The 27,441-nt window shown below is 55.7% G+C and overlaps 1 protein-coding gene across 5 annotated transcripts; it reads right to left on the bottom strand.

Moving 5' to 3' along the window:
- Positions 1-9: 9 nt before the first annotated feature.
- On the bottom strand, positions 10-27,314 carry BCL9L (BCL9 like). Of its 5 annotated transcripts, XM_066372073.1 has the most exons (11): positions 26,878-27,313; positions 12,576-12,633; positions 10,805-10,906; positions 9,107-9,492; positions 8,316-8,435; positions 4,943-5,147; positions 4,694-4,778; positions 4,410-4,592; positions 2,294-4,067; positions 1,573-1,854; positions 10-1,195 (listed from the first exon to the last, which is right to left on the bottom strand). In XM_066372073.1, exons 3-11 carry the CDS (start codon positions 10,828-10,830, stop codon positions 102-104), a joined length of 4,155 nt encoding a protein of 1,384 aa, XP_066228170.1. In that variant the 5' UTR covers positions 10,831-10,906; positions 12,576-12,633; positions 26,878-27,313; the 3' UTR covers positions 10-101. The 5 variants fall into 5 exon arrangements, with proteins under 5 accessions (XP_066228170.1, XP_066228151.1, XP_066228144.1 ...); XM_066372054.1 differs by having other exon boundaries at positions 2,294-4,592; positions 12,545-12,633; positions 26,878-27,314; XM_066372047.1 differs by having other exon boundaries at positions 2,294-4,592; positions 26,878-27,314.
- Between the last annotated feature and the right edge of the window lie 127 nt (positions 27,315-27,441).

Raw genomic sequence — 27,441 nt, 5'->3', positions numbered from 1 at the left:
ACCCCTTGACCCCAGGTCATCCCAACACTGGAGGGGAAGACGCTTTTTTCAGGTTATCATATTTGCAATATTGCCCCAGCCCCAGCCCTGAACAGGGAGTGCTAGAAGGGCAGGTTGGCCATGCTGCCTGGTGCAGGGAGGTAGCCCATCTGGCTGTCCAGAGACATACTGCGCTGCCGCAAGGGGTGGGACACCATGAGGTTCTGCTGGGGTGGGGGGCCCATGAGGGAGCCCTGTGGGGAGAGCATGTGGGGGGGCTGGCTGTAGACCTCACCCCCCACACCCCGCTGCTTCATCAGCATGAAATTCTGCTGGGTCATGAGGCCTTGTGGAGGGGACATGACCCCCTGGTGCAGGCCATGAGGCACCATGCCTTGCTGTGGGGGCACACCTGTCCTGCCCAGCAAGGACATCTGTCCGGGGTGGCACATAGACATGTTGAGCCCCCGCTGGATGCCCTGCTGGCCTGGAAGATTGGGGGGCCGTGAAGGGGTTTGCTCCGCCATCATGTTCTGCAGGTTCATGAGATGCAGACTGGGGGGCTGGGCCTTGGGGGGCTGGTTCTCACTCTTGGGAAAGTACTGGAGGGTGCTGCTTGGCTTCTCAGAGGGGATGATCCTCGACAAGTCGAACTCAGGGATCCCCGTTGGGGTGGGCCGGATCACCTCACTCAGCTCGGGGTCGTTCAGCACTGATGCCACCCCAGGGAGCATGCCTGGTGGGTACGCGTCACCCATACGTCCAGTCATTCCTTTGCCCATCAGGTGCTGCTGGGGAGGTATGGGGCCAGGTGGCTGGCTGGGCAGGTCCTCTGGGGGCAGGGGCATGCCTGAAGGGTAGTGCTGCTGTAGGCCAGGCCCCCCACCCCCACCGCCACTGGGGGCCATGGCACCATGGGGCTGCTGCAGCCGAGGGGGGAAGGGCATCATCTGGGAGGAGCTGGGCACAGGGCCACAGGGGGCATTCAGGGAGTCTGGGCCCCCTGAAGCCATCATCATTGAGTTTTGAGGGGGTCCCCCGGTCCCCTGAGCATTGGGGTGCAGTGGAATGTTGGAACCCAGAGGGGTTGGGGAGGACAACATGGTTGGTGGGGGCTCATGGGACAGGGGCTGCTGGCCTGGCAGGTTCATGCCCATGGGGCTTTGGGCAGCAGCTGAGTTCAGGTGCATCTGGTTGGACTGGTTATTGCTGATCCCTGTGGGGAAAGAGAAAAGGGGATGAGAAAGTGTGTTCACCCAGCTAATGCCAGGAAAGAAGACTTTCACCATTGGCCTACCCTGGCTGCAAGGAAAGGGACTTGAGGTATTTAGTTTAGAGGTCCAGAAACCCAGGTTCTGGCCCAATATGCCATGGACACATCACTGGATACTCGAGTGCCCTGGGCTTGGTTTCACTAAAGGACTATGCAAGTGGCAACTGTGTCCTGGGACATCGCACCCCCATTCCCAGGGCCCTCTGGAAGTACATAAAAGCCAGCATGACCACAGGGGTGACTGCTGGCCGTGCCCACTCTCCCCACCGTCAGTGCCCACATCAGCTCCTTTCCCTGTGGCCCCCTTCCTGTCCTCCCACCTGGCCCGGAGCCCTGTGGTGGTGGTGGCGGGGGTAGCAGGGGTCGGTCGGGCAGCAGCTCGTCGTCTGAGGTGGCGATGGTCTTGATGGCATTGTGGTAGAGCGGGGTGGAGCTGGGCATGGCATACTTGGACATCTGGGACATCATCAAAGACAGAGGGTTCTGGGAAGGTGTGGGATCTGGGGAGGAAGTGAATGGTAGGCTGGGGTTCATGAGGCCGCTGGGAGGGTTGGCGGGAGGCGCCGAGGAGCTGCTCCGGGGACCGCTAGGCGGTAGGGCACCTACAGAAGCAGGGAGACAGAAAGAGCAGGGGGTGACTGGGGAGGGGAAATGAGTCTGGCTGTTCACACTGAGGGTTTGGAAGAGGTCAGTTCCCAAATCTCCACCTGATGCCTACAAGCACACATCTATTCAGATGTCCCACTGCATAAACCCCCTACCCCTACTATAGCCGCTACAATCCACCCTTCTCCAAGCAGTTCCTACAGCTTTAGGGCCCTGGGCAATGGGGAGATACCAAATCTGACTCCCTCAAAATGCCTGGGAGATGAACATCTGCTCCTGTGAATGCCCACACCCAATTGCTAACATCTGCCCCTCAGGCAGAGTACCTACATCTGTACAGACACCGTAACTCATTCCCGTCCCGCACGAACACACCGTCTGGAAGAGTCCCAGGGTCCGAGTCCAGGGCCCACTCACCCAGCACAGCTGACTCACCCTGTTCCATGTTGCCCAGGGTTGTGGAAGAGTTCATGTTGAGAGGCGGCTGCTTGTTCTGGGGGACCCCAGGGCTGGGCATGGCTGTCTTGGGTGAGGCAACCCAGCCTGGAGAAGGCACCGCCATAGAGGGAGACTTGAGCCTGCTGGGAGAGCCAGTGGGCGAACGGACACTGAGAGAGGAGCTGAGGACCTGGGGTGACTTGAGAGGTCCCGGCGGATTGGCGGAAGGCAAGGGCACCATCTGTGAGGGAGTCTGGGGTGACTTCAGGTTGGCAGTGGGTGAAGTGACCAGGGGCGAGTGCACCTGGCTAAGTGTGGGCGACTTCAGGTGCCCCATGCCTGGCGAACCCATCTGACTAACACTGATGGTGAGGTCTGAGGGCCGTCTGCCCAGACCCCGGCTGGAGGCTGAGTGCACAGACACTGGGGGAGGGTTGGCGGCAGGGGGCAGAGGCATGTGGCTAAGCCGGGTGGTCCCCACATTGCCCATGGGCATTGAGTTCTGGTCAGGGCTAAACATATCTTGGGTATTGCCCATGTCCTGTGGCAGGGCTTGGTAGGGTCCCTGGCCCCCAGAGAAACCCTGCTGGCCCTGGTTGGGAAATTGCGAGGACATCAGCATCTTCTGTGGGCCGCCCACCATACCACCGCTGTTCTGAGCCCGCACTCGCGCCATGTCCTCGGGACTGAGGCCCTGAGGCCCCATAATGTCCCCAGGGCCCCGCATCTTCTGCGACATCAACATCTGCTGTTGCGGGGTCATCTGCACATTCAGGTTCATGTTCATGTTCATGTTCACATTCATGTTCATGTTGAGGTTGCCTGGCCCCAAGGGTGGGTCCACCTCCCTCAGCCCAGACTGTCCCATGGGGGGGCTCAGAAGGCCCCGGCCTCCACCAAACTCCATGCCCATGGGAGTGCCTGCCAGACCCTCACCACCAGCCATCTGCCCAGGGAACATGGCTGGTTCCATCTGCCGGTGCGCCTGCATCATCCGCTCCATCTCCACACCCTGCCCCATGCCACCACCGCTGGCCATGCTCAGGGGGCGCTGCATGCCCAGGGACCGCTTCTCCAGCAGCTGGTGCCGCAGCAGCTCCTCGCGAACCCGAGGGGTCATGAATCGTTCTGTTTCACTCTGCCCACCTGGGTAGGGCACAGGGTTCTGGGAAAAACTGCTGGCCCCCCCCATGGGGGGTAAGTCTTCAGTCCAGCCCATACCCGGCCTCACAGGCCGCTGCATGGCATTCATAGGCACCTCCATGGGCAGGCCCTGCATGCCCCCAAACCCAGGCACCCGTTGCATCTGGTTGCCTGAGAAACGGGGGCCAGGGAAGGGAGGTCCACCTCGGAGCTGCATGGGATCTTGAACATCCATGGGCGCCCGCAGCTGTGCACCCATCCCAGCTGGCCACTGGTCCCCAGGCTTGCTGTGGTAGGGAGGCGGCGGCCCCCTCACCAGCATGGCCCCCATGCCCATCATGTCTTGCAAAGGGCGGCCACCATGCAGTCCAATCTGTTCCTCCTTCCGCCGTTTCTCTTCATAGTACTCTTCCTGCAGCTTGCGCCAGGCCACCTGCTCCGGTGTCAGGCTGTCCTGGCCCAGCCTCTGCATCATCATGTTCATCTGCTGCCCCATATCCCCGCCCGGGGGGTGCCCAGGCACTTCGTGCTCCAGCGGGGGACCCCCTAGGCTCTGTGTCTGTGAAATCATGGACTGCAAGGGCTCCTCATACTTCTTCAGCCCACTGGGAGGGGCCGTGGGTGCCTGCTGGGGGGCAGGAGGGACTTGTGCTGGTGGTCCCCCCTCACCTGCTCCTCCCGGGGGCCCCTTGAGGAAAGGCTCAGTCTCCCCACTGCGGAGCAACAGCCGCTCAATGTCTCGAAGAGTCTGGAGGGAACGCTCCCGGTGCTCCAGCTGCTCCTTGGACAAGCCCTCTGAGCCCACCAGGCTCCGCTGCCCATTTCCTGTGGGGGCAGCCTCTCCTAGTAGGGCAGGGCCAGGGGCACTGCTGGGGTCTCCTCCAGGAGGCAGCGGGTTGTTGTTTGTAGCAGCTATAGGGGTATTAGGGTGAGTACCCCCAGTCCCACCGCCCGTGCTGGCAGCTCCTACTGAGTTGGGCGTCAGGTCCTGGCTGGTGTCCTCAGGAGGTCCCTCAGAAGACAGAGCAGGGGGAGCACTGCCAGGGGCTGGTGGTGGCGGTGGTGGCGGCAGTGGAGGTGCCTGGGACTGTGGTGTGCCTGCTGATGGTGTGCTCAGGGGTAGAGGTTCCGGGGTGGACAGCACTTTGGGGGCCTGCCAGAGGACAAAGGCAGAGTATGAGACAGGAAAGGGGATGCCCCAGCCAATCTGGCTGTTAATAGAGGCACCATACCCGAACCAGGCCCCACACTCACCTGGTCCAGCTTGGCCCGGGGTACATTCTGCTGGTGGTAGGCAAGAATAGAGTCAGCCCTGCCCTGCAGCACCGCCTCTGCAGCCCTGTACAGGAGTCAGGCACAAATAAGAGAGGAAGGCAGGAGGGAGCCCTCACCTTCACCCAGCCCAACCCAAACCTGACCCCCTGAAGGTGCTCACTCAGAACCCCAGGATTGGGGGTGCTGCTGGGTAAAGAGAGCAAGCTTAGCCTGCCCTGAAGCACTTACGTGTTAGCCAGGTGGGTGGTGAAGACATACACAAACTGTGAGGGAGGCTTTCCAGGGACACCCCCGCTACCGGGGGCATCGGACCGAAGGCCTGGAGGGGGCCCATGAGGGGGGCCTGGTGCATTGCTCTCGCTGAGGGGAAGCTGGGTGGCTTGGCCAGGACCCAGCTGTGGGGCCGCCATGGCTGGGTCTGCTACATTACAATCTGTAGGAGGTTAAAGGAAAGAGGGTCAGCAGCCCAGGTTTAGAAAGAACCAGCTGGTGCCCCAATCACTCCATCCCAGAGGTGCCCAGGGACAGAGGTTCACTGCTTTTCAGCTCTTCTGGGGTTTTCACTAGCCTGGTTTTCACACTGACTTGCCCTAGACCAGTCTTTGGCCAGGATGGAAATTATGGGGACCGGGTAGAGCAGAAGGAGAGGGAAAGTGTGACCCTTATGAACAGGCTCCCACAGGCTTTGCATTCTGATGGATAATTAGAAATGTAATTCCCCACAGTGTGCAAAGCCTGCCCTTAGACCTGCTCTGCCCCCTCACACTGCAGCCTGCCTGTGTATATGTTCACTCTGACCCAGGGAGGGGAGAAAGCAAAGAGGCTGTACAAATTGATGACTCCCAACAACGAATGAGTTTCCATACTAGCCCCACTACTGGCTGACCGTGTGACTTGTCCCTCTGAGCCTCAATTCTTTTATCTATAAAATGGAAACACTAACTCCTGCCCTGCCTAGGGAGCTGGTCAAAGAAATCTAATGTAACAAGTTCAGAAGTCACAAACTAAAAAAATCATTGGGAAAACAGAGAGGGCTAGAAAAGGCTGACATAGTGGGCTCACTCCCAGGGTAGACTGGCCACCCTCGTTACCAAAAAGCTTTGTTCCACCGTCACAAACTTGACTCAAACTCCCAGCCTAGAAAAATACCTACAGTTGGTCATTAATGGATCTAGGTGAGTGGGTGGACCCGTCCCCATGCCAAGAAAAAGAAGTTCAAGTGCATGGTCCACAGATGGGAAGTGACAGCACTCCCAGATCATATAAGGCAAATTGCCTGAACTTGCCTCCCTGAGTCAGGGCAGCATCGATCTTCCCACAGGCCCAGTATTAAGTTCCTCTCTTCAGATAAATTTTCTCTGACAGTCCTAACTCATAGAGATCTTGCTCTTGACCCTGTCTCTCCAACTTTACATAGAACCAAGAGTTTAGGGCGAAAGTAACTTAAGAGCCAGCTGCAATTTATGAAGGGCCACCCAGCAGAAGGGGCCGGGGAGAAGGTGCATCCTCAGCACACAGAACTAGGACTCCTGGGTACAAGTGATGGGGAGGAAGGCAGGCTTTACTGCAATAGGAACTTTCTAGTACAATGATGAGAGTTAATACCAGTCTAAGTCTAGTACATGAATCAACTCACTTCTTCCTCATACCAACCCTATGAGGTAAATATTATTTTTATAAATGAAGAAACTGAGGCCCTTTCCCCAATTTATACAAATAATTAATGAAAATCTGGGATATAAACTAAGGTTGTCTGATGAAAGAGTCTGCTATTAACCTCTGTATTATACTGCCCCACCATTAAGAACTCTTTGAGAATCTAATAACAGTACAAGTGAAATACAGTGTGTCCATAAAGTCATGGTGCACTTTTGACCGGTCACAGGAAAGCAACAAAAGACGATAGAAATGTGAAATCTGCACCAAATAAAAGGAAAATCCTCCCAGTTTCTGTAGGATGATGTGGCAGCATGTGCGCATGCGCAGATGATGCCGTAACACCGTATATACAGCGGAGCAGCCCACGGCCATGCCAGTCGAGAGGTGGACGGTACAGAGGAAAGTTCAGTGTGTTCTGTGGCTCGCTAAATTCGAATCCGTGACCAAAGTGCAACGTGAATGTCGGCACGTTTATAATGAAGCACCACCACATGGGAGTAACATTACTCGGTGGGATGAGCAGTTGAAGGAAACCCGCAGTTTGGTGGAGAAACCCCGTTCTGGTAGGCCATCAGTCAGTGACGAGTCTGTAGAGGCTATACGGGATAGCTACCTAAGGAGCCCTAAAAAAATCTGTGCGTGAGCCCACATCGAACTGCACTGAATAGGTATGAAACTGGGAGAGTTTTCCTTTTATTTGGTGCCAATTTCACATTTCTATCGTCTTTTGTTGCTTTCCTGTGACCGGTCAAAAGTGCACCATGACTTTTCAGACACATTGTAGTAATAGCAGTTGCCTTGGCATTGAGTATGGGGTGTCAGTAATATCTTTTTTGTATTTCCCTATGTCTTCCAATGTTTCTACAAAGGTACAGTCTAATGTCATTAAAGTGAATGGTGGGGGGCAGTGCCTGTCCTTGTAGGCAGTGATCACCCCCATCTGTCAGTGAAGGGTTCAGCCAGGGGTTCATGAACTGCCAGTCAGTCCTTTTGGGGAGACCTGGGACCAGGTGACCTTTAACATCCCAGCTGGCAGCAAAGGCTTCATGCAGTATTTGATTCATGTACCACCTGCACAGACATGGCCTACTCCTTCCACAAACATCTGCTGTCTATCTCCTCCTCTGCAATAGGCATCATAGTAACACCTACCTCACAGGGCTGGTATAAGGACTGAATGCCACAAAGTAGTAAGGTAGCCAGAATAGTTTTTTTTCCTTCCTTCTTTCTAAGTCCCTGCCTTCAACAAGTCTGCAATTGAACATTTTCTGGCTAGTTTCTTATATATTAACCTGTTTCACCACCCACCCTCCACCAAAGAAAAACAGATAAATTTGTAAGGGCATCCCAAGGGCAGGGTTGTGTGTCTGGTTCTTCCCCCATCACTTGTGCCAGGCCCAAATACATGCTGATCAATAAAACAATGAGAGGAGTGGGCATCCACCCATGCCCACACTTTGTCCTGATGATGTACTCTGGGCACTTGCCAGGAGTCAGTTAGAGGTTAGAAGATTGTGCCACACAGTCAGTGTCAGCTCACACCCAGGCTTAGCAAGGCTGTGTACAACAGAGCCAACTAACTGTCCACTCCAAGAGATGCCTGACTCTTGCTGCCCTCCCTCCACGGACCAGTAGATGGCAGCATAGACCAGGAATTCATGGAAGGAGGTATAAGGGGCATTGCCAGGAGAAGCCACCTGAGGTTCACCCCACCCCATCTTTGGTCCTTAGGAAGAAGGGGCCATTGAACACCTGGAAGGCAGGGGCAGAGCGGTCACACTGCAAGGAGCAACAGAGTCTGAGAGGTGGAATTAGAAGGAATCTGGCTCCTTGCCCTTGGCCCAGCCCTCTAAAGCCCTAGGTGAACAGTGGAAGGCTCCCTTAGGGCAGCCGTTCTCAGGGGCACTATGGGCCACAGCACCCTGGCATGATGGGTACTCACTGTGGGTGGCCCCAACGGGCTTGTCATCCTCCTCGCTGTCTGGTCCTGAGCACCATTCGTCTCCACTGTATGGCTGCTTACGCTCCAGCACACAGCGCCGCTTGCTCCGGGGTGCCACCTCTGCCCAGGTAGAACAGAGACAGGTAGGGGTCAGAGTAAGTGCCCAAAGGCCCTGTCCTTCCACACCCAGGCCCATTCTCCCAGATATCCCAGGGCAATGCCCAGGCTACGGTGGGCACTTAGCCAGCCCTTGGCCCCCACCACACCACCATTTGTTTTTGATTTCTCTCTACAGCCCCACTGCCTGTCTCCCCTCCCCCACCCAGCACCAAGCACAACTGGTTCTAATTAGGGCTGGGGGGGAGGGAGGAAGCCGCTGCTCCTCTTCCAAGCCAGTGGCTGCTCAGCAGCTCCCACCGGCCCAGATACCAGGAGGTTCCTGGGATGTGTAGGTCTGCTCCTCACCCCAGAGCACCTCCCTCCTCCCCTACAGGGTTTCTGGTGGGAAAGCAGGAGAGGAAGAAGACTGACCAGAAACCCCATCGCTCTGTGTGGCCCCACCATGAGTGGCACCTAAGGATGACAAATATCTACCCTAGCCAAAGCAATCCTGAGGAAACAACCAGGTTGGTGGGTATAACGGGGGTAAAAGAAAGATGCCCCTGCAAAAATACTGGAGAGAAGCAGGGTATAAGGATTAGGCAAGGGGGACAGAAAAACAGTCTCCCAGCAAGTTTGGGCCTTGGACTTGTGTATCACACTGGACTCTCGGGGGTCAGGAAATGGGGTACCTTTGGCCTCTGAATCCAGGGATGGAGTCCCAGCCTCTCGCTGCTCTCCGGAGTCCACAGACACACTTCGTTCTCTCTTCACTTTGCCTTTGAGTGAGCTAAAAGGTGGTACCCCTGCCTGGGCGTTCTTCAAACTTGAGTTGCTAGGTGAGATCTGATTGGCCTTGGCCCCATGGTTTCCCGCCCCCACACCCTTCGAGCCCAAGTTGCAGGTGGGTCCTTGGTTCACATTCTGGTGCTGAGATTGGGCCCCACCATTCCCTGTCTTGCCATGATTGGTCAACTTATTTTCTGGGTGCATTGGCTTGGATGGGGCAGGGGGGCAGTGGCCGCGAGGGGACAGTGGCGGGCTCCCTGGAGCTTCTCTCCTCCTGGGGTGGGGTAACCTGGGAGAAGGTGAGAGAGACATGAAAAGTTAATCTTGATAGGAGCTTTGGTATGCCTGGATTTTAATTGTCCCCACCTGCCTTACTTAATGGTAGGGGGAGGTGAGAGCTGAATGGCATTTTAAGACTACCAGCCTATTCCCTACCTCCTTCCATTGCTTTGCAGACAAGGGCTAATGCCATTCACCCTGGAGAGTGAAGATGGGACAACCCCCTCCACCCTCTGTCCCACACTTCAAATGAAAACCAGAGCCTTTCCTTGGCGGAATCCACCCACACCCACAGCCTGCACCAGGCTGCAAGCCTCTGGGGCACCACCAGCCATACACACACAGAGACACTCACACACACACACTAGCATCTGACCAACACTTAAGCGCTCTCGCTCGCTCTCTATATTTTTTTTTCTTTTTTCTTTTTCCCTGTCTTCAGATTCCTTCCAAGTCCCAAACTTCAACTTCCATGTGTCCTAACACTAGCAGGAAAGGAGCACAGGACCTGAGGGTCACTGCTAATGCCCTAGTCCCATTCCTCTGGCCAAGTCGTGAAAATCACACGGGAGTGGTACCCAATCCCATTGCCCTAGGGAAGTGGGGAAAAGCACCGCAGAGTGGTACCCACTGGTCCAGACAGCTCCCCAGAGCAGGAGGGGGAAAGCCTGAAGAGGGATGGTGGCCGGGCAGGAGCAGGAAGAAAGGGGAAGGGGAGTGGTATGTGGAGCAGGCTGGAGTGCAGCTAACAGCCAAGGATTTCTGCAGCCTAAGCTGTGGGCCCTTTAAGATCCAGCTGGCTCCCCCCACCACCTCCCCCTCCCCGGAGACCTATTAATAGCCGCTGGAAAGATCACATCACTGGGAGAGGATATTTATCCCCCCTCATTCCACACCAGCTCAGATTTATTTCAGCTCTGCTGTCCTGCTGCTGCCGCCTGGCCCTGTCTGCAGGCCTCTACTGGGCACTGCCCCTCCCTCCCAGCTAGACTGAGGCCAGAGGGTGCCACTGGACCCAACAGTGGGGTGGGGGGTGGGGATTCTACTAAAACTGTTTTTAAGAGGAAAAGGTTGGAAGGGACTCAACAGAGGCATAGCTGGTTGTCACTCCCCTCTGGCCCCTGGGCCCAGGCACTAAGGCTGTGGGCTCCTGCCTCAGGGCAGGCCTTCCCATTCTGAGCTCCTTGAGCACACGGATGTCCTGGAAGCTAGGTGCCCAGGGAGACACTCTCTAAGCCAGTACAGCTCAGCCCCATCACGACTGGCCCCTTCCCTTCCCCACACTCCACACACACATCCCACCCTCCATGACACCCACACACCTTGTCTTGTTAGCCAGGATCCTCATGGCTCCCACACACAGTGGGGCTACGGCCCCTGTGCGTGCCCAGGGCCCACCAGGTAACTCGGTACTGGAGCACGGACTGCAGCAACAAGCCCCAAAGAGAAAACTTGTGACTTGGGGAGGGGGTGTAAGAAGGGGAAGGGAGAAGGGAGGACCCAACAGCCCTGAGACTAGGGAACTTGATAGGGTAGGCTGGGGATGGAAAGGAACAACTACTAGGTGAGGTCTCAATCCTAGAGGTCAGTCCTATCCAACCCTCCCACTCTTGACCCGCAGGGAGCTTGCAGTCTCTAGCAACCAGTCTCTAGCAAGGCCCCAGGGCCGCTGAGACAGAATGCACTAAAAAGATAGGTTGCAACAGTGCCCACTCGTGGTGGTCCCGAGGTCTTTTCTGGCACCCTGGGGAACTCTCCCAGGCACGCCCCTCACCCTGGGTGGGGAACCCCTCACGGCCAGTTCCCAGCGCAGCACCCTGCCCCGGGTGCCTCTGGTTGGGTGAGCCAGGAATGGGGGCGCTGCTCCGCCCCCTGCTCAGGGCCTAGCCCGTGCCCATTCCAGCAGGCCCAGGCGGGCAGCAGGAGGCCTGGCGGGGCCCCGGGGCTGCAGCTGAGCTCTTCTGGAGACCAGTAACGCTGGCTCAGATTCCTCCCCAACCGCAAGAATGCAGGAGCCTCCCCTCCCCCCCCCCCACCGCCCCTGCACCCCACCCCACCCCCTCGGCAGAGCCGGAGCAGAGAGGAAGAGCGAGCGAGAGAGCCAGCGAGCAAACAGGCGATGGAGCAGGAGGCGGGCAGGACTGCAGCACCCTCTGGACCGCAGGAGCCGAGCGCATGGATACATACAAGGCCCTGGCCAAGGGCAGGGCGCCGCGGCAGGGGCTCGGAGCACCACCAGCACCCGAACTCTGACTCACACACACTCAACAGCTCACACGTGGACCGGGAGACAAAGACACGCACGGAGCCCAGGAAGCCAGAGGCGCGCCCACGCCAGCCCCTCGCAGAGGTGTGCTGTAGGACGCAGGAGGCGGTGGCCCAGGAGGAGCCACGGAAACAGCCAGGGGCCCTCGGACACCCGGGCTGCCCGCGGGCGGAGAGCAGCGCTAGCGCCTACACATTGAATAGATGAAAAGACTGAGGCCTGCCACAGGAGAGCCATAGAAAGTTGAGCCTGGTAGTCACAGAGAAACACACACACAGGGCCATAGATACATGACCAACAAACAGACTTACACAAACTGAAGTCTCACCCTATCGCCCCCTGCCCTGCCCCCCCTCAGGCGATCCTGGCAAGCAGTGGGGAGGAGAGGGAAAGAGAAGGGAGGGGAGGTTAGAGGAGGAGAGGAAAGGAAAGGAAAGGAGTCTTGGGCCTGGAGCTCTGTACAGGTGACAGGCCTGGCTGGACACCTGTGCGCAGTAACCACTGTTCCCTGCTCTGCTGCTGTAGGTTGAGCTTAGAGCTCAGCGAGAGAGGGCCCCACCTGTGACCCTGTGAGACCCTAACAACCCCAGTGTACACTGGCTGTAAGGGCGCCATGTCTGTCTCTGGGAAGGTTGGTTCCTCAGGGGAAAGTTTCAAAGTCCAGAACCCGCCAGGAAGCAGCCTGCTGCCCGCCTATCGCCTGTAGCAGCTCAGGTTAAAGCAGAGGCAGGGAAGGAAGGAGGCAGCAACGGGCTAAGGAGCAGGCCTGTGGCTGACATGGGTCTTAGGCTCTCACCTTCACCACCTTGCTGATCCTCACTACTTACCACCTATAGGGAGGTAGATGGCTTTACCATCCCCATTTCACCATGAAGAAACTGGGGTCTAGGAAAAGGAAATGACAAATAAGTGGCAACACTAAGGCCCCGTTCCCGTGGTGCTTCCCAACACTATAGTGTCCCCACTCTGAGTCGTGACTGTTCATCTGAGCCTAAACCAGATAGGTGGGCTTCCCCCATGCCAGCTACTGGGCCCATCCCCCTTTGGGGGGCAGAAACAGGACAAAAGCTACCACTACCTCCTATGTTTACAGCTTTAAATGTTGGGAACTGTCATAATTTGGGAAGGGGCTGTTAGAAAATTCATTTTCTCCGGTGTCCGAAGTAGGCCAAGGCTCCACCCTCTCTTCCCACCCCCTTGCTCCCACCCAGCCGCAGGGCAAGCTGAGTCAAGCACAAATGAGTCAGGACTTTCCCATCTCACACCTCCCCCACCACGATCACCTTTACCCCTCAGGAGTCTGCCTAGCTTTCAGAGACCCCTCCTCCTTACACACAGTCCCAGAAGAGACCTGGAATGCCTCAGAGATGAAGGCAGGAGGGCTGCCTGGTGGGTGCAGTACCTAAATAAACAATGAGTGAAGGGAGCTTCCCACCACTAGGCCAGGAGCCCATGAGATGGGTGAAAGGAAAGGGATGGGGCTCAGGAACACATTGCTGAGGCCCCCTCTTAGGGGACAGGGTGGGGAGTGGAGACATGTGCATACAAACAGGGAGCCAGTGCCAGTCTCCTAAGTGAAAGCCCAGAGGCAGCTGAGACAAAAGAGCTTGAGATATTTTGCCCTCCCTGTGTAATTTGGGGGGTAGAGGATGGGAAGCAAGGCCTGACCCTGGCTGCAGGTGGGAGACCAGGAAAGTTTCCATACATTTCCAGGGCCTCCAGTTCCTTGCTCGACACAGAACTGCCACAGGTACGGGGGCATTCACATACCTGTGGCAACCTGCTTACTTCCAGCTGCTCCACCTTGGGAGCCTCTGCTTGGTTCTCTAGCCAGCCCACTAGTCTCATTGCCTAGCTAAAAACCACCCAAAAGAGGCAGTGAGAAAACTGCTTGGAGGGTCCTTGCTCGCAAATTCAGTGAACAGATACTTCTAGAGAAGAAATGGATTGCTAGGCCCCCTCTGATGGCTGAAAGGCCAGGGCCCTGCTGGAAGCCACAGAGGTGGATCCTTGGCCTCTGGCTCAGGGACATGTAGCCCCAAGACAACAAGTTCCTTATACCCCTTTTTCAGGGGTAACAGGACTCCTTGGTCCCTAGAAGCTCTTCTCTACCACCCAGGTCACTTCCTCTTCCTGAGGTGGTGACTCAGCTGGGTGGGGAGGTCAAGGACTCAGAGCCCAGCAGGAAATCTGCTCAAGAAACAAGGTATTGCTCTGGGACCCTCTATGTAGGAACTTCTAAGCTGGAGCAGTGGGGGGTGAAGGGCTTCCCCTTGTCCAGGTCCCCAGCTAGCAGGTCTCCCCACTTCCCCCACATCCTACTAAATGAAACTAAGTCAACCATTTTTGCCTGGGAGTTTCCAGTCCGACCCCATCTGCAGCCCCAGGGTAATAATGTCAAGCAATCCCAGCCCTGCAGGGATTTGGAAACTCCTGGCCCCAGACCTTTCTAGTCTGGAGTCTTTGAACAAGGTGTTTCTACAGGGTATTCTGCCCATTCTGGTGCCCATTGTACCTTTTGGAGGCTGCAGGGACAAGTGTCATTGCCTAGACAAGCCTGAGGTCACCTCACTTGGCTCCTTGAGCCAGTCCCAGTGTGGCCAGGCTTCAGGAAGCAGTCATGCCCTGGCAGTGAGGTGCCCCCAAAGTCTGCTGCCCAATCCCTGACTGCTCCCTCCCCCAACAGGGAGGGGTGGAGGAGGGGGGCCACAATGAACCAAGACAGGGCAGGAAGCCCAGGCAGGCAGCGGGCACTCTGGGCCAGGCACAAACAGCCCGCACAGGAAACCACAGCCCACCCCCGCCCACCCCACCCGCCCAAAGCTCTGGGAGAGAGAGGAGTGCGGAAAGCCTGGTACCCCAACAGGGGCAAGGGCCAGGGGTTATCCCGGGGCAAGGGAGGAGCAAGAAACACTCCAGTCCTCTCTCTTCCTCAGACCCTACCTGGGGAGGGGGAGAGGAAGCCAAGCTGGCAGGGATGGTGCTGCCTCTTTAAATCCACCGAAATCCTGAGCTAGGCCCAACCCAGCTCTGGTTTCACAGGAAGGAAAGGAGCTCAGGAGCCAGTAGGGCAGGCGGTGGTGGCTGGAATTAGCCCCTCCAGCCCAAATATATCTGGTCTCCGCCTGCCACCCCATTGGCACTTCCTGCCCCCTGGCACTTGTACTATGTTGGGGGTGGGAGAGGGTCTAAGTGCTCTACTCCCTACCCTGGGGGAGACCCCAATCTCTGGTGGAGCCCTGTTGCTGGGTAAAGGAGGGTAAAAGTGAATTCCCAAGCCTGTATTCTGAGGAATGGGCATGGAAGCAACCTGTGGGCTCTCACCTAGCCTCTAGCCTCCAAGGGGTTAATCTGGCCCCTGTTTGGGGGGTGGGGGTTAGAGGTGGCCTAGGCACCTCCTCCAAACTGCCTGGCAGCTGGGAACAATGGGGCCATTGTGGGAGGAGTGGAGTGTCGGCAGACTGCTGGCAGAGGCAGCCTATACCACAGGCAGGACCTCACCCAGGGCTGCCTGCCGCTCCTCACTCCTCCTCCTCCGCTGCTCCACTCTCTCCCGCAGGTACTAACAGTGGCAGAGCATTGTAGCCCCCTCATCCTGTCTGCCTGGCCCAAACTCTTGGCACCAGCAGCACCTGGAGGGCCCTCAAGCTCTGCCCAAGTTGCCATCCAGACTGCCATGAACCTCCAGGAAGCAGAGGCATGCAGGACAGGACAGGGTGGGGGTGGGGGCTGACAAGGCAGGATGTATGCCTGTGATCTTCCTGAAGGGAAGACAGGAAGGCCAAATGGGGTTGCTGGTGTCAGTCCTGGCACTCTCAGGCAAGAAAGGCTTAGGGGATTGTGACAGCAGGGACAGGCTGGGTCCCCTGCCCCCAGGCCTCCTTTCCCACACTCATTCTGTAAACCTGCTCCCTGAGGTGGTCCAGTGCCAGGTGTCCAGGGCTTGGGTCACTGACAGGCAGTGTGAGCGATGCAGCAGAATGAGAACTAGGTTTACAGTCAGCTGACAGGGCGCCGGTCACATCCCACCCCTTTTGAGCTACAGGACCTCCTCCACCCCTTTGGCCCTTTGAGCCCCAATTTCTTCTCCGGCAAAATAAGGATAAATTCACTGAATGAAATACTATTAGTAAATAAAAGTATTTAACAGAATGCCTATGACATATTCTGACCTCAACAAGCCACCTTTGGCCATGATATCCCCTTCTCTACTTCCTGAACGGCACCCAAATACATGGGCATTTGGTAAAGGTGAGCATTGTCCAGACATCTGTCCCCTGAAATATCCAAGGGCTCACAGGCATCATGTTCATGGTACTGAGTACAAAGACTTGGCTTGTCCTCTACACTCCTGGAAGAGGCCTGTTCCCTCGGGTAGCACTCCCCTGAGCATCCCTGGGTTTACTGACAAACTCTCAGACCCAGAGTGTGACCCCAGAGAACAGTTCTTCACTTCCTTAGCTTCAAGTCTCTGTCTCAAAACTCCAAGAGGCAAGCAACGGGGGGTTCCCTTCAACAGAGACCTGCATCTACCACGCCAGGCACCCCTCGCCCTGCCTGACCCTTTGGCAGTCTCTCTGCAGGGTTTGGGCTAGGAGGAAGCTGGAGCCTACTTTCTTGCCATGGACCTCTTTACATAATGGAGGGCCTGAGAAGAAAAGAAAAGCAGTTCTAGAAATTAGGGGTCCAAGGAGAAGACCTACTCTCTTTTCAACTAGAGAGGGCTGTCCCTCTCAAGGTGACTCGACAAGCTCCAAAAGGGTTAACAAGACCCTAAAAATAACCTGATCCCAGCAGGACCCACTGAATGGAACCCTCCAGCCATCTGTTCCCATTTTATCCTGTTCACATTGGAACATCTGAAACCAGCCCCAGAGCCCCAGCTTGATCCCAAAAATAGCCCCAGCCTGCCCAACGAGGAGGCTCCAGGGCTGGGGCACAGGCGGCATGGTTAGCCCCGCAGTGAGGCAGGGCCCAGAACAACTCTGAGCCCTCACTCCCGGGCCCATGGAAGGGAGATGTCCCCGTCTGGTCCCAGAGGAGGCAGTGAGTAGAGCCAGGGGTTCCAGCCCACTCCTCTTGGTACCAAGCCAGAGAAGTTACCTGCTAGCCAAGCCCAGGCCTCAAACCCAGGAACCTGTATATCCCAGGCACTTCTGCCACATTTTGACCAACTTTCTCCAGGAATTTGGACACTAATTTTCCAGAATATCTAAACCACTTTTCTGCAGAGCTCCCCTCTTTGTCGGCTGCCCACCCCTGTGCTCCCTACCCAACAGTTCCCCAGCCCCTGTCCCTCCACCATCCCACTCCCATCCCAGGGTCTTTAGGAGTCCTGCTCACCTAGCATCACTCAGTATTCTCCCCTGCCCCAGGGCACACAGGGTAAAGCAGACTTTTCCAGACTGCCCACTCTTACTATAATCCTAGGACAGGATTCTGAGGGTGTCCTCTGGACACCATAGATGCTTACATAACCCGCACCCCTCCTCTGGGCTTCAGGATGCCTCCTCTCTCTCAGTCTGTGTGCAGCAAGTGTCAAGCATGCCCATCTGGGCTTCTACATGTGTGGTAGGCCTAAGTACTGCCCCACAATATTCAGGGAAAGTGCCCAGGTGGGTTACAGGGAATGCAGAGAACCCAGGGCCCCGAGGCAGGCCTAAGAGGTACCATCCGTATCACAGCTCCATGCTGCCATCTTCTCCTTCCCCAAAAACGTCCCAGACCCCTTAGCCAGGAAGGAGAAGAATCAGCCATTTAAGTCATTTTAGGACTGAATGTCTTGTTCATTCTGGCGAAAGAACAAAGCAGCAAAGGATGGGATGGTCGGAGGGGTACTGAAGCTGCTTTGAGCCAAAAGCCTGGGGAGAGAGGGCTCAGCCCTGAGAAATAGTGGGAGATAGGGAAAAAGACATGTCCTAAGTGCCCCAGGTCCGTCACCAGGCCCATGGCTATTTGGCCTGACCAGGCAATGGCACAGTGGATAAAGTGTTAGCCTGGGACATTGAGGACCCAGGTTCAAAACCCCGAGGTCGCCTGACCAGGCGGTGGTGCAATGGATACAGCATCAGACCGGGATGCAGAGGACCCAAGTTCGAGACTCCGAGGTCGCCAGCTTGAGCATGGGCTGATCTGGTTTGAGCAAAAGCTCACCAGCTTGGACCCAAGGTCACTGGCTCAAGCAAGGGGTTACTCAGTCTGCTAAAGGCCCGCAATCAAGGCACATATGAGAAAGCAATCAATAAACAACTAAGGTGTCACAATGAAAAACTGATGGTTGATGCTTCTCATCTTTCTCCGTTCCTGTCTATCTGTCCCTATCTATCCCTCTCTCTGACTCTCTCTGTCTCTGTAAAGAAAAAATAATAATAATAAATAAATAAATTTAAAAAACAAAAAACCCCGAGGTCACTGGCTTGAGTGTGGGCTCATCTGGCTTAAGCACAGGCTCACCAGCTTGAGTGTGGGGTCTCTGGCTTGAGCGTGAGATTATAGACATGACCCCATGGTCACTGGCTTGAGCCCAAAGGTCACTGGCTTGAGCAAGGGGTCATTGGCTCAGCTGGAGCCCTCCAGTGAAGGCACATATGAGAAAGCAATCAATGAACAACTAAGGTGCTAGGAATCTAAAGTGCTAGCAAGGTTGTCTTTTCCTGACCCCCTACATTCCCCCACCTGCCTCCATTCTTCCCCTGCTAAAGCCTCTGGGTCAACAGGAGTGAAGTTATGACTAATAATAATAATGATGACAATCTCTAACACCTATTGAGCATTTTCTCTGAAACATCAAGCTGTCCTGAATGCCTCACATACATTATCTAATTTTTTTAAGGTTTATTTATTTACTTATTATTTTTTTTTTTTTTACAGAGGCAGAGATAGACAGGGACAGACAGACAGGAACGGAGAGAGATGAGAAGCATCAATCATCAATCATTAGTTTTTCGTTGCGCGTTGCGACTTCTTAGTTGTTCATTGATTGCTTTCTCATATGTGCCTTGACCGCGGGCTTTCAGCAGACCGAGTAACCCCTTGCTGGAGCCAGCGACCTTGGGTCCAAGCTGGTGAGCTTTTTGCTCAAACCAGATGAGCCCGTGTTCAAGCTGGCGACCTTGGGGTCTCGAACCTGGATCCTTCCAAATCCCAGTCTGACGCTCTATCCACTGCGCCACCGCCTGGTCAGGCTACATTATCTAATTTAATCCTCAGAACAACTCTATGCAAAAGTACTTTTATTATCCCCACTTTATAGATAAGGCATGGAAAAGGTAAGTAACTTGCTTAAAGATGCACAGTCCAGAGCTAGAAGAGTCAGAATTTGAATGGACACACTTCAGCAATCGGCTCTTAACCATTTCACAGCACAAATTCACCCTGGTATCAGCCCTCTGTGCTATGATGAAAGAGCGGGTATCTCACTCACTCATGCCACTCCCTCCATGCCTGCTGTGTACCAGGTCCTAGCTAGAGGCCACAGTTCCTGCCCAGGGAAGAGATCAAAGAGACAACACCACTCCACACCCCCTCAACACAGGTGCCCAGCCTGGCTGGTGTTCTAAAAGCAAAGTTCTTGGGCTGCCTACACCAGCCCACCCACCTTCAATCCGTTCAAGTCCTCACTGATCCTAGTCCCTAAAAGTCAGATGAGGGAGCAAGGCAAGTTACCATGACAACAGCACAGAACCCCTGCTGAGAGAGGCCCAAAGGCAAGAAAGGAGATTGCTCCCCTCCCACTCTGCAGGTGAGGGTCAAAGGTCAAGTGGGGTGGAGTCCAAGCCCTGCACCCAAACCTGCTCAGCCACACCTGTCAGCGCTCCCCCTTTTCTCATTGCCTAAGTTGGAAATGGGACCACTTCCTCCTAGTCCCGGCGGTGGGGGGGGGGGGTAGTGTCCTCCAGCAGGAAAGGGGGGGGATTAGAAGCCCCTCCCTCCTGAGGATAGTCTAGAAGTGCCTCTTCCTGATCCACAGCTTTCTCCAGTTTTCCCTAGGCAGACCAGGAGCCTACAGGCCTGTTTGTTATGAATTCAGGGAGTTGTTGCTAAGTAAGGAAGGAGGGGAGGAGGGGAGGAGGGGAGGAGGGGAGGAGGGGAGGAGGGAGGGAGGGAGGGAGGGAGGGGGGTGGCAGTAGGGAGAGAGCATGTGTCTCTAGGGGCCAAGGCAGAAACCACATTATGGTGGCTGGTGGCCACCCTGGCTTTGACTCAGCCAGCTGAGGCCAAAGCCAGCACAAGGAGGAGAAAGACTTGGGACGGCCAGGAAACTGGACCTTGCCCTCCAGGGTGATCAGGCTGTCCTTCCACATCCCACCTGGACAGGGAAGGACCCAGTGAACAGGGGGCTGAGACTCTCTCCCTGGAGTGGCTGCTTTAACCTTCCTGCGCCAGCCTACCCCCCACTCCCTACTGGGTTCCAGGTTGCAAGGCTGTTAGCTTCACTCCTCTGGGGGAGGAGAATGAAAGAGGTGGGGGGCAGAAAGCAAGGAGGAGGGCACCCCAGACAAAATGCCAAGCCAGAACCATGGCAGACTGACAGCGGCAAGGAGGCTGAAGGGGGAGAGGAGTACACAGCAGAGGAGGATCTGTCACCTCAGGGATAATGTATGTCTGTGGTCTAAGATTGGGGCTCACTGTAGAGAAAGGGTTCAGTGAGAAGCCCCAGACCAGCCATCTCTGCCCCTGCTCCTCTCATCACCCTAGTCCTATCGCCATACACAGCCACATAAACATGTATACACATACACATGGTCTGCAGCTCCAGGAAGTCTCTGAGCTACTGAGACAATCCCGCCCCCTCCAGGACTTCTGTGGATTGGCTGGGAGCCAGGCCAGAAGAGCTCCCCCTACACTGCTCCTCCTCCCTATCCTAGAAGCAGGAAAGAGGAGGCTCAGGAAGGTGCCTTAGAGCTCTCTCAGAGTTCAGCCACAGGAAGAGAGATGGGGCAGACAGACAACTCCCACAACCTGGCCTAAGGACCCAGGGCAGGGGGGATGGGGAGACATGAGAACCCCGGACTTCCGGTGCCAGCCCGCCCCCAGGGTTATCTTATGTCAGAGAAAAGAATGGTGTGGGTCCTATGTTGGTGTGTGGTCTCCTTGGCTACACACCTTATCCCCTGAAGATGCAAAGTCCGGGGGACCAGGCCTGGCTGGGAGGGCCTAGGGGGAGAGTCAAGCACACTACTTCAGTGGGAGGGGGCTGGGTGAAGCTCCCAAAGGCGGGCAGGAGGGAGGCTGGTGGCTGGGCTGTTTGTACTGGGGGTCAAAGGGGAGTTCTTTTCCAAAGAATTCTGGGAGAGAGGCCAACTAGAGCAAGCTGCTAGCCACCCCTCCCTCTCTCTCTTGCTGGCAGGAGGGAGGGGGTGTCCCTGCCAACCAGACTTAACCCTCTCTAGACTGTGTTGCTCCCAGGCACAGGATGGGGGAGTTGGAGAAGAGACCTTCACTGGGCTCAACTTCTAGTTCTAAGGCAAGTGCAGGGTATCTGCCAGAACAAGGCTGGTTCCACATGGCTCCATCTGGTACCGCCCTGCCCTACCCCTGGGTGGTTTTCCTGGGCTCATCTCCTGAAGGTGTCTGCAGTGACGTGTGTGTGCGTGTCTCAGAGACCGAGATTGAGAAATAAACTGAAAATTCCTTGCCAAGGCCCTCCCCATGCTGGGTCACTGAGCACTGTACCAACCTGTGCCTCTAGCCCTCCCTTCCTCCCACTTCATCCTGGGCCCAGAGGCCATGAGAGGGGGCAGCAGTGTAAGGACATGAAATAGACAGCTAGACAGCTTGCCCTCCCCCCACCTCCTGTTGCTATCTACACAACCCCTTCTTCCTCACTAATTTTCCACAAATGCTTCTAAAGGAAAGCATTCAATTATAGACCGAGATCCCAGGATGGCAAACTGAGTCACAGAGAGTATCAGGGATTTCAGTGCCTGCATCCCATGCAGACATAACTCTGCTATCATCACTACCCTTAGTTTTGGGGGGAAAACACCTGGCAGCTCCCCTCCCAGAGAGCACTGTCTAACTGCAGAAGGCAGCAAGGAGATGTAAACACCGAGGACTTCCCAGGACCTACTACAGTGGCAGCTGGCGCCACCCCAGCACTTCACATTTCTGGGGTGGCACATCACCCTCTTAAGTTTTCAGGGCCCTCAGTTGTCTGTGGAGGCTAGAAATATGAGTGTCTACTCTTATTTTGCTCTCTGCCTCTAGCTAGAGAAATCAAATTTTGGAACCTTAAATTAGCAACCAAGCTCCCAAGTTTGATGCAGCTGGTTGTTTCTTGTCCTCAAAGAAGTGAACCCAGGGGTAAAGGGTTAACTTCCTTTCCCTAACCCTTTCCTTCAGAGCACTGGGTCTCTCTGTAACATCCACCACTGTCTCCTCAGGACAAGAAGAGGGTGGACTGGTAATGCTGGGGTCCCTCAAGGTGCTGGATATCCATAAGGGGCAGAGCAGAGAGCCCAGTCCTGAGGACACCTTATCTCAAAGTCTCCCTACTATACCACTTTCTCTCCAAGGACCACAGAACTGCCAGAAGGCTTGGCCCCACTCCAGGAAAGCTCCCTATCAAAGGACAGAGGACTCCATGTCCCAGGCAGCTTCGAAGAGACATGTGACTACACACCCCAGACATGTTCCCAGGGAGGAGGAGAGAAGAGGGAACTAAAGCAGAGTGCACGCATGTGGGCACACATGCACGTAACACTCTTCAAAAAGATATTCCTCAGCCCTGGCTGTATAGCTTGGTTGGTTATAATGTCCCAAAGCATAAGGGTTGCCAGTTCGATCCCCAGTCAGGGCACATACAGCAACAGATCTATGTTCCTACCTCTCTCTTTCTCTCTTCTCTCTCAAAAATCAATAAATTAAAAAATAAGAGACACTCCTCAGAGATACTCCCAGACATATGCAACTGAGAAACGCACAAACACACCTCCCAAAGTCATACATCCAAGATACCTCCTAAAAATAATCCTACACTCTCCAAGAATGGCTCCCTAAGACCACAGAGGCTTTCAGACTCAGAGAAGGAAGACCCAGGAGAGCTCAGGAACAAAAGACATGGGCCAGTACACAGAACTGCTGACGACAGAAAGAAGATACACCCACACTGGGACACACACACACACAGACAGTAGTACGTACACACATGGCCATGTGCCAGCACACAAACGTGCCAGCACACAAACTCTCTCTCTCTCTCTCTCTCTCTCTCTCTCACACACACACACACACACACACACACACACACACACACACACAGACGACACACGCAAGGCACAGTGTGAAGTCAGGTTAAAGAACCAAGTTCTGGGCTAGTGGGGAGGAGGGAGTCAGAGGGGGTGGAGAAGTACTTAGGGATTTCAAAACAATCCTGGTTTCGAAAGGCTGGATTCAGGGCCATTCCCAGTTGAGGCTGGGGGGAGGTGGGGGGGAGGGGGAAGATAGGCCTGCACAGAGCCACCAACCAGCCCATTGGAGGAGGAGTTGGACAGACCCAGCTCCGGAGGAAAGAGTACTAGAAAAGGCACCAAAGTTAGGAAAAGCAGGTGCCCCAGGCCAAGCAGGGATAGCCTGGGGTGGAAAAGAGGCAATGAGGAGACCTCTGTGGGAAAAGAAGGCTGGGAAGGCTTCCCCTCCCCTAGGGACGGGGATCAGGACCAGGGGGAAAGGGAAGCCTGCCTGTGCCCCCACTCCCCCTCATAGGCCATGGTGACTACCTTCTTCCCTACAGACTGGCACCATGGCACCCCTTACCCACCACCTAGCAGAGCCGCAAGGTGGGCCTTAAAGCTAAGGTGTTAGAGGGGGTAGGGGTAGGAAACAGCAAGGGCCTGCAGGGGTCAGGGATCTTTCACACTCAGGGCAGGGTTGGGGACAGCTACCTGAGAACCCAGGGCTTCTATTCTCTCCAGTTGGGGGGGAGGGTTTTGGGGAGGGAGACCCAGGCTGTGCAACATACTCCTACATCCAGGAAGTCACCCTTCTCCTCCAAGGTAGCAGAATGCCATTGCAACCCTTCCCCCAACCTCCAAAGAAAGTGGGCAGTTCTCTCCCAGGGAAGGGAGTTCAGTCCAGTCCTGGGGTAGGGATCTGGAGGCCTAGTCCTGGCACCCAGCAGAGGAAATTCCAGGGTAACTCCAGGCTGTTGTCTTCAGGGCCACCCATCCAAGTGATACGCAGCAGCTCAAGAGCTCTAGACCTATGGCCTTGCCTTGGCCCCTCAGCTCCTAGTTACTTGGTTACTTGGACCTCCAACTGGCTCCAGCCCCAGTTCTGGTGGTTACAGGACAGGACCTGGGAAAGCTCAGCTCTCTCCCGTTGAGTCTCTACCAGCCCCATGCTGGCCCCTTGACCAGCAGAGCCTCCTTTCCCAGCAGCCCCATAGTATAACTAAGGGTGGGCAGCTGGCAGGGCTAGCAGGCAGGGGCACAAATGCCAACCTAGCACAGCCAGGCACTCAACAGGTTGAGCCAGTCCCTGGAACAGCCCCACCCCAGGAGAGCAGGCCTGGCAGAGGCTCCCCGCCCAAGGCACCCAGCCTGTACCCACTTGGCTCCCACGGCTGCCCACTTTCCCACGCTGCCATCCCCCTCTGCCTCCTCCTCCTAGGTCAGCACATGGGCAGTGCCCAACACTCCTGGCACAAAGAAGAGATGCTATTTTCCCATCACCCTTGGGTGCCCAGGCTCTTGGAGCACCACACTATTAGCAACGAGGAAGCCCCAGGAAGAGTAGGCATGGCATGAAGACAAGAACCCCAAAGTGCCCCCATCTTCTTTCAGGCCTCTTCTGATCCTGGGAAGACTGGACACTCAGACATCCTGGCTCCCCACAGCTACCCCACCTCCCAACTGTCCCCAGGCACTGGGACAGAATGAGTCAGCCTGTGATGCCAGAGGCAATATGAGGGTGCCTACCCCAGCTCCTATCTTAGATTCCCTGGAAGAGGGGCTGCAAAACCGGGTGACTGCTGGCTCCCTCCACCCCTGCTAGAGCTGCTGCTGCTTACAACCCTGGTCCTTTCCTGTACCCCACTGCTGGGCTCCACAGAGCTCCCTCCAGGTCACTCCCCCCCTCCCCAGGCAGGCAGCCCCTCTCTGCAGGCATCCCCTTTAATCTAAAGCAGGTGCCAGGCATTCCATCCCTGCTGAGTTGACACTGCCACCCACTAGGACTCTGGCCAGAATGCTACCCCTGCCTGTTCATGGAAATTGAGTCCCCAGACCAGGGCTCCTGCTTAACCCAGGTACTCAGAACTTGGGAGGTAAGAACTACCCAAAGTCATGGCTGCCTAACAAAGATTCAATAAGCAAGTTCATACTAGGTGGTCCCACATTACCACTGTTGTGCTAGTCCCATATTTCTGTGGACCACCTATCCTTCTCTAGGACTCTGTAATCTCTTCCCACTTTGACCCTCAACCCCAGTAATTAAAGCATCATTTTGAGCCTCCCCATGGACCTCCAGAACCCATCTCTTGCTACCCTAAGCACAAGAGTTACTCTGAATTCAAGATTATAGGTATTATAGCCTTCACAAGCACCCTCTCCAACATTAACCCCCACACCAATTAGGAGCAACACAGGTAAGCAGAGAACCTCTAGAGCAAGGGTCTCAAACTCGCGGCCCGCTTTAGTCTGCGAGACGCACAAAATTGTTCAGCGGGTCCCATGCGGCCCGCGGGCCGCGAGTTTGAGACCCCTGCTCTAGAGGGAAGAAGTCAGAGACTGGCCTTCAGGACTGGTTCTTCATCAAGACCAAGGAGCCTGATCACCCAGGCTCCTATCTTGGCATCTTCCTTCTTGGCATCAGCCCCCCACCCTCACCCCTCACCTTCCTTGCCATTCTCACCCAGTCCTGAGGCTTCTATCAGCAGGCACCTCAGAGCTGACATGAGAAAGACTAGGCCTGAACATATTCTTAGCCTGGAGCCATGAAATCATGGTCCTGACCCAGAGAAGACAGCCCTAGCCCAGAAGGAGTGGCTGCTCTCTGGCAAGGCTGAGGAGCAGAAAGAAAGGAAGTGGAAGCCCACCCACCTTGGAAGTCTTATTTGGAAAGCTGCCTAGAGACATCAGTAGGGTTACAGCAGATAGTGGGAAGACAGCTTTCCCACGTAGGCCCTTTCCCAGAGCTCAATCACATGTCCAGCTTACCTCTCCCAGAGCAACACTTTCCCTCCCTGCAGCAGAGGCCTCCCCACCAGACACAGACACACATACACCCCAAGCAGCAGACAGACAGAAAGAGGAGAGAGGAGGAGGTGTCAGAAAAACCCGGAAGGAAGGAAGCTGGACAGACAGACAGAAGCTGATCCTGGCTTTACTATTTCAGGGAGACACCCTCCAGATTCCCAGACTCTGAGGAACACTCTCCTTCTCAGCTCCCAAGAGAGAAAAGGGGAGAGTAGACCTCAGTCTCTCTTGAAACCAAATTCCAGCAGCCCTGGGAACACATCTCAGCCAAGCAAGAAGCCCTAAGCCTCTCTTCTCTTCCCCCACATTCCTTTGGACCAAGGCTGAAGCCACTTCCCCTTAGCAGTGCAGGGACACCTCGAAGGAACTGTGGGACTGCCCCACGCCCCATCCCCCAGCCCATCCCCCAGCCAAGCCCACACTACTAAGAATCCTTGGCTGGGGAGACTCCTCCAGTCTCAGCCCCTGCTGCTCTTAGGCAGTGATTGGGACAGAGGGTGACCCCAGCAATCCCCAATCCCAATGCACCTTCTTCTGGAGGTTTCCATCAGGCGTAGGGGTGCTGGGGTGCTGGGACCCAAGTGGTTGGTAAGCCTGGGAGGGGGACTACATCTCCCAGAAGCCCCCAGGGCAGGGTGCTGCTCCAGCTGGCCCAAGGCCGGCCTTGTTCTCTGCGCTAGGGTGGCAGGGTCCCCCGACTGCTCCCAAGCCCTCCCCACTGTGTTCTGGGGCTGCCTACCTGATTGGGGGCCCAAGAGTAACCTCCACTAACCCTGGGAATGTCCCCACCCCTTAAACAGCGAGGAGGTGCGTGCCAGAGGGCAAGAGACAATCAGACTGTGTTCCCCCTCCCCATTTAAATTGGATCTCCCTCCTCGCGCCTCTTCTGGTTTGGCATGACTTTCGCCCTCAGCCCCAGCCCACCCCTCACCTCTCACGGGTCGGGGTCCTCACGCCAGGCCGGAGCTGGACGCCATGACCAGGTCAGGGTCGGTGGGTGGGTTGGGGTCTTCCTGCTCGCCAGTTGGAGGTGCGGAGGGGGGCGGACAGGAAATGATCTTTTGATCCTGGACGCCTTGATCCCAATACTAGCCCAGCTCTGAGAGAGTATCTAGGGGTCGCTGGGCGCCTAGGTTCCTGCCTTCCGATCGCGGAGCATGGTCGTGGGCGCCGGGCAACGGCGGCAGGGCACGCACACTAGTCCGGCCCTGGGTTCGGGGCTAGGGTCTCGGCCCCGAACCTCAAGGCTCCTGCTCCTCCTTCCTTCCTTCCTTTCTTCCTTCCTTCTTTTCTTCCTTCCTTCCTTCCTTTCTTCCTTTCTTCCTTCCTTCCTTCCTTCCTCCCTTCCTTCCTTCCTTCCTTCCTTCCTTCCTTCCTTCCTTCCTTCCTTCCTTCCTTCCTTCCTTTCCTTCCTTCCTTCCTTTCCTTCCTTCCTTCTTTCCTCCCTCCCTCCCTCCCTCCCTCCTTCCCTCTTTCCTTCCTTCCTTGCTTCGCC

Source organism: Saccopteryx leptura, chromosome 1, assembly GCF_036850995.1.
Source record: "Saccopteryx leptura isolate mSacLep1 chromosome 1, mSacLep1_pri_phased_curated, whole genome shotgun sequence".
NCBI lineage: Eukaryota > Metazoa > Chordata > Mammalia > Chiroptera > Emballonuridae > Saccopteryx > Saccopteryx leptura.
This window is presented reverse-complemented; position numbering and strand designations above follow the sequence as displayed.

Excerpts from the sequence above, each read along its gene's own strand:
- BCL9L (XM_066372054.1), bottom strand. The coding sequence starts at position 10,830 with ATGAGGATCCTGGCTAACAAGACAAG. Across the intron at positions 8,436-9,106 it reads CCTGGATTCAGAGGCCAAAG|AGGTGGCACCCCGGAGCAAG; the intron begins GTACCCCATTTC and ends CTACCTGGGCAG. Across the intron at positions 1,855-2,293 it reads CCTGGGCAACATGGAACAGG|GTGCCCTACCGCCTAGCGGT; the intron begins GTGAGTCAGCTG and ends CTGCTTCTGTAG.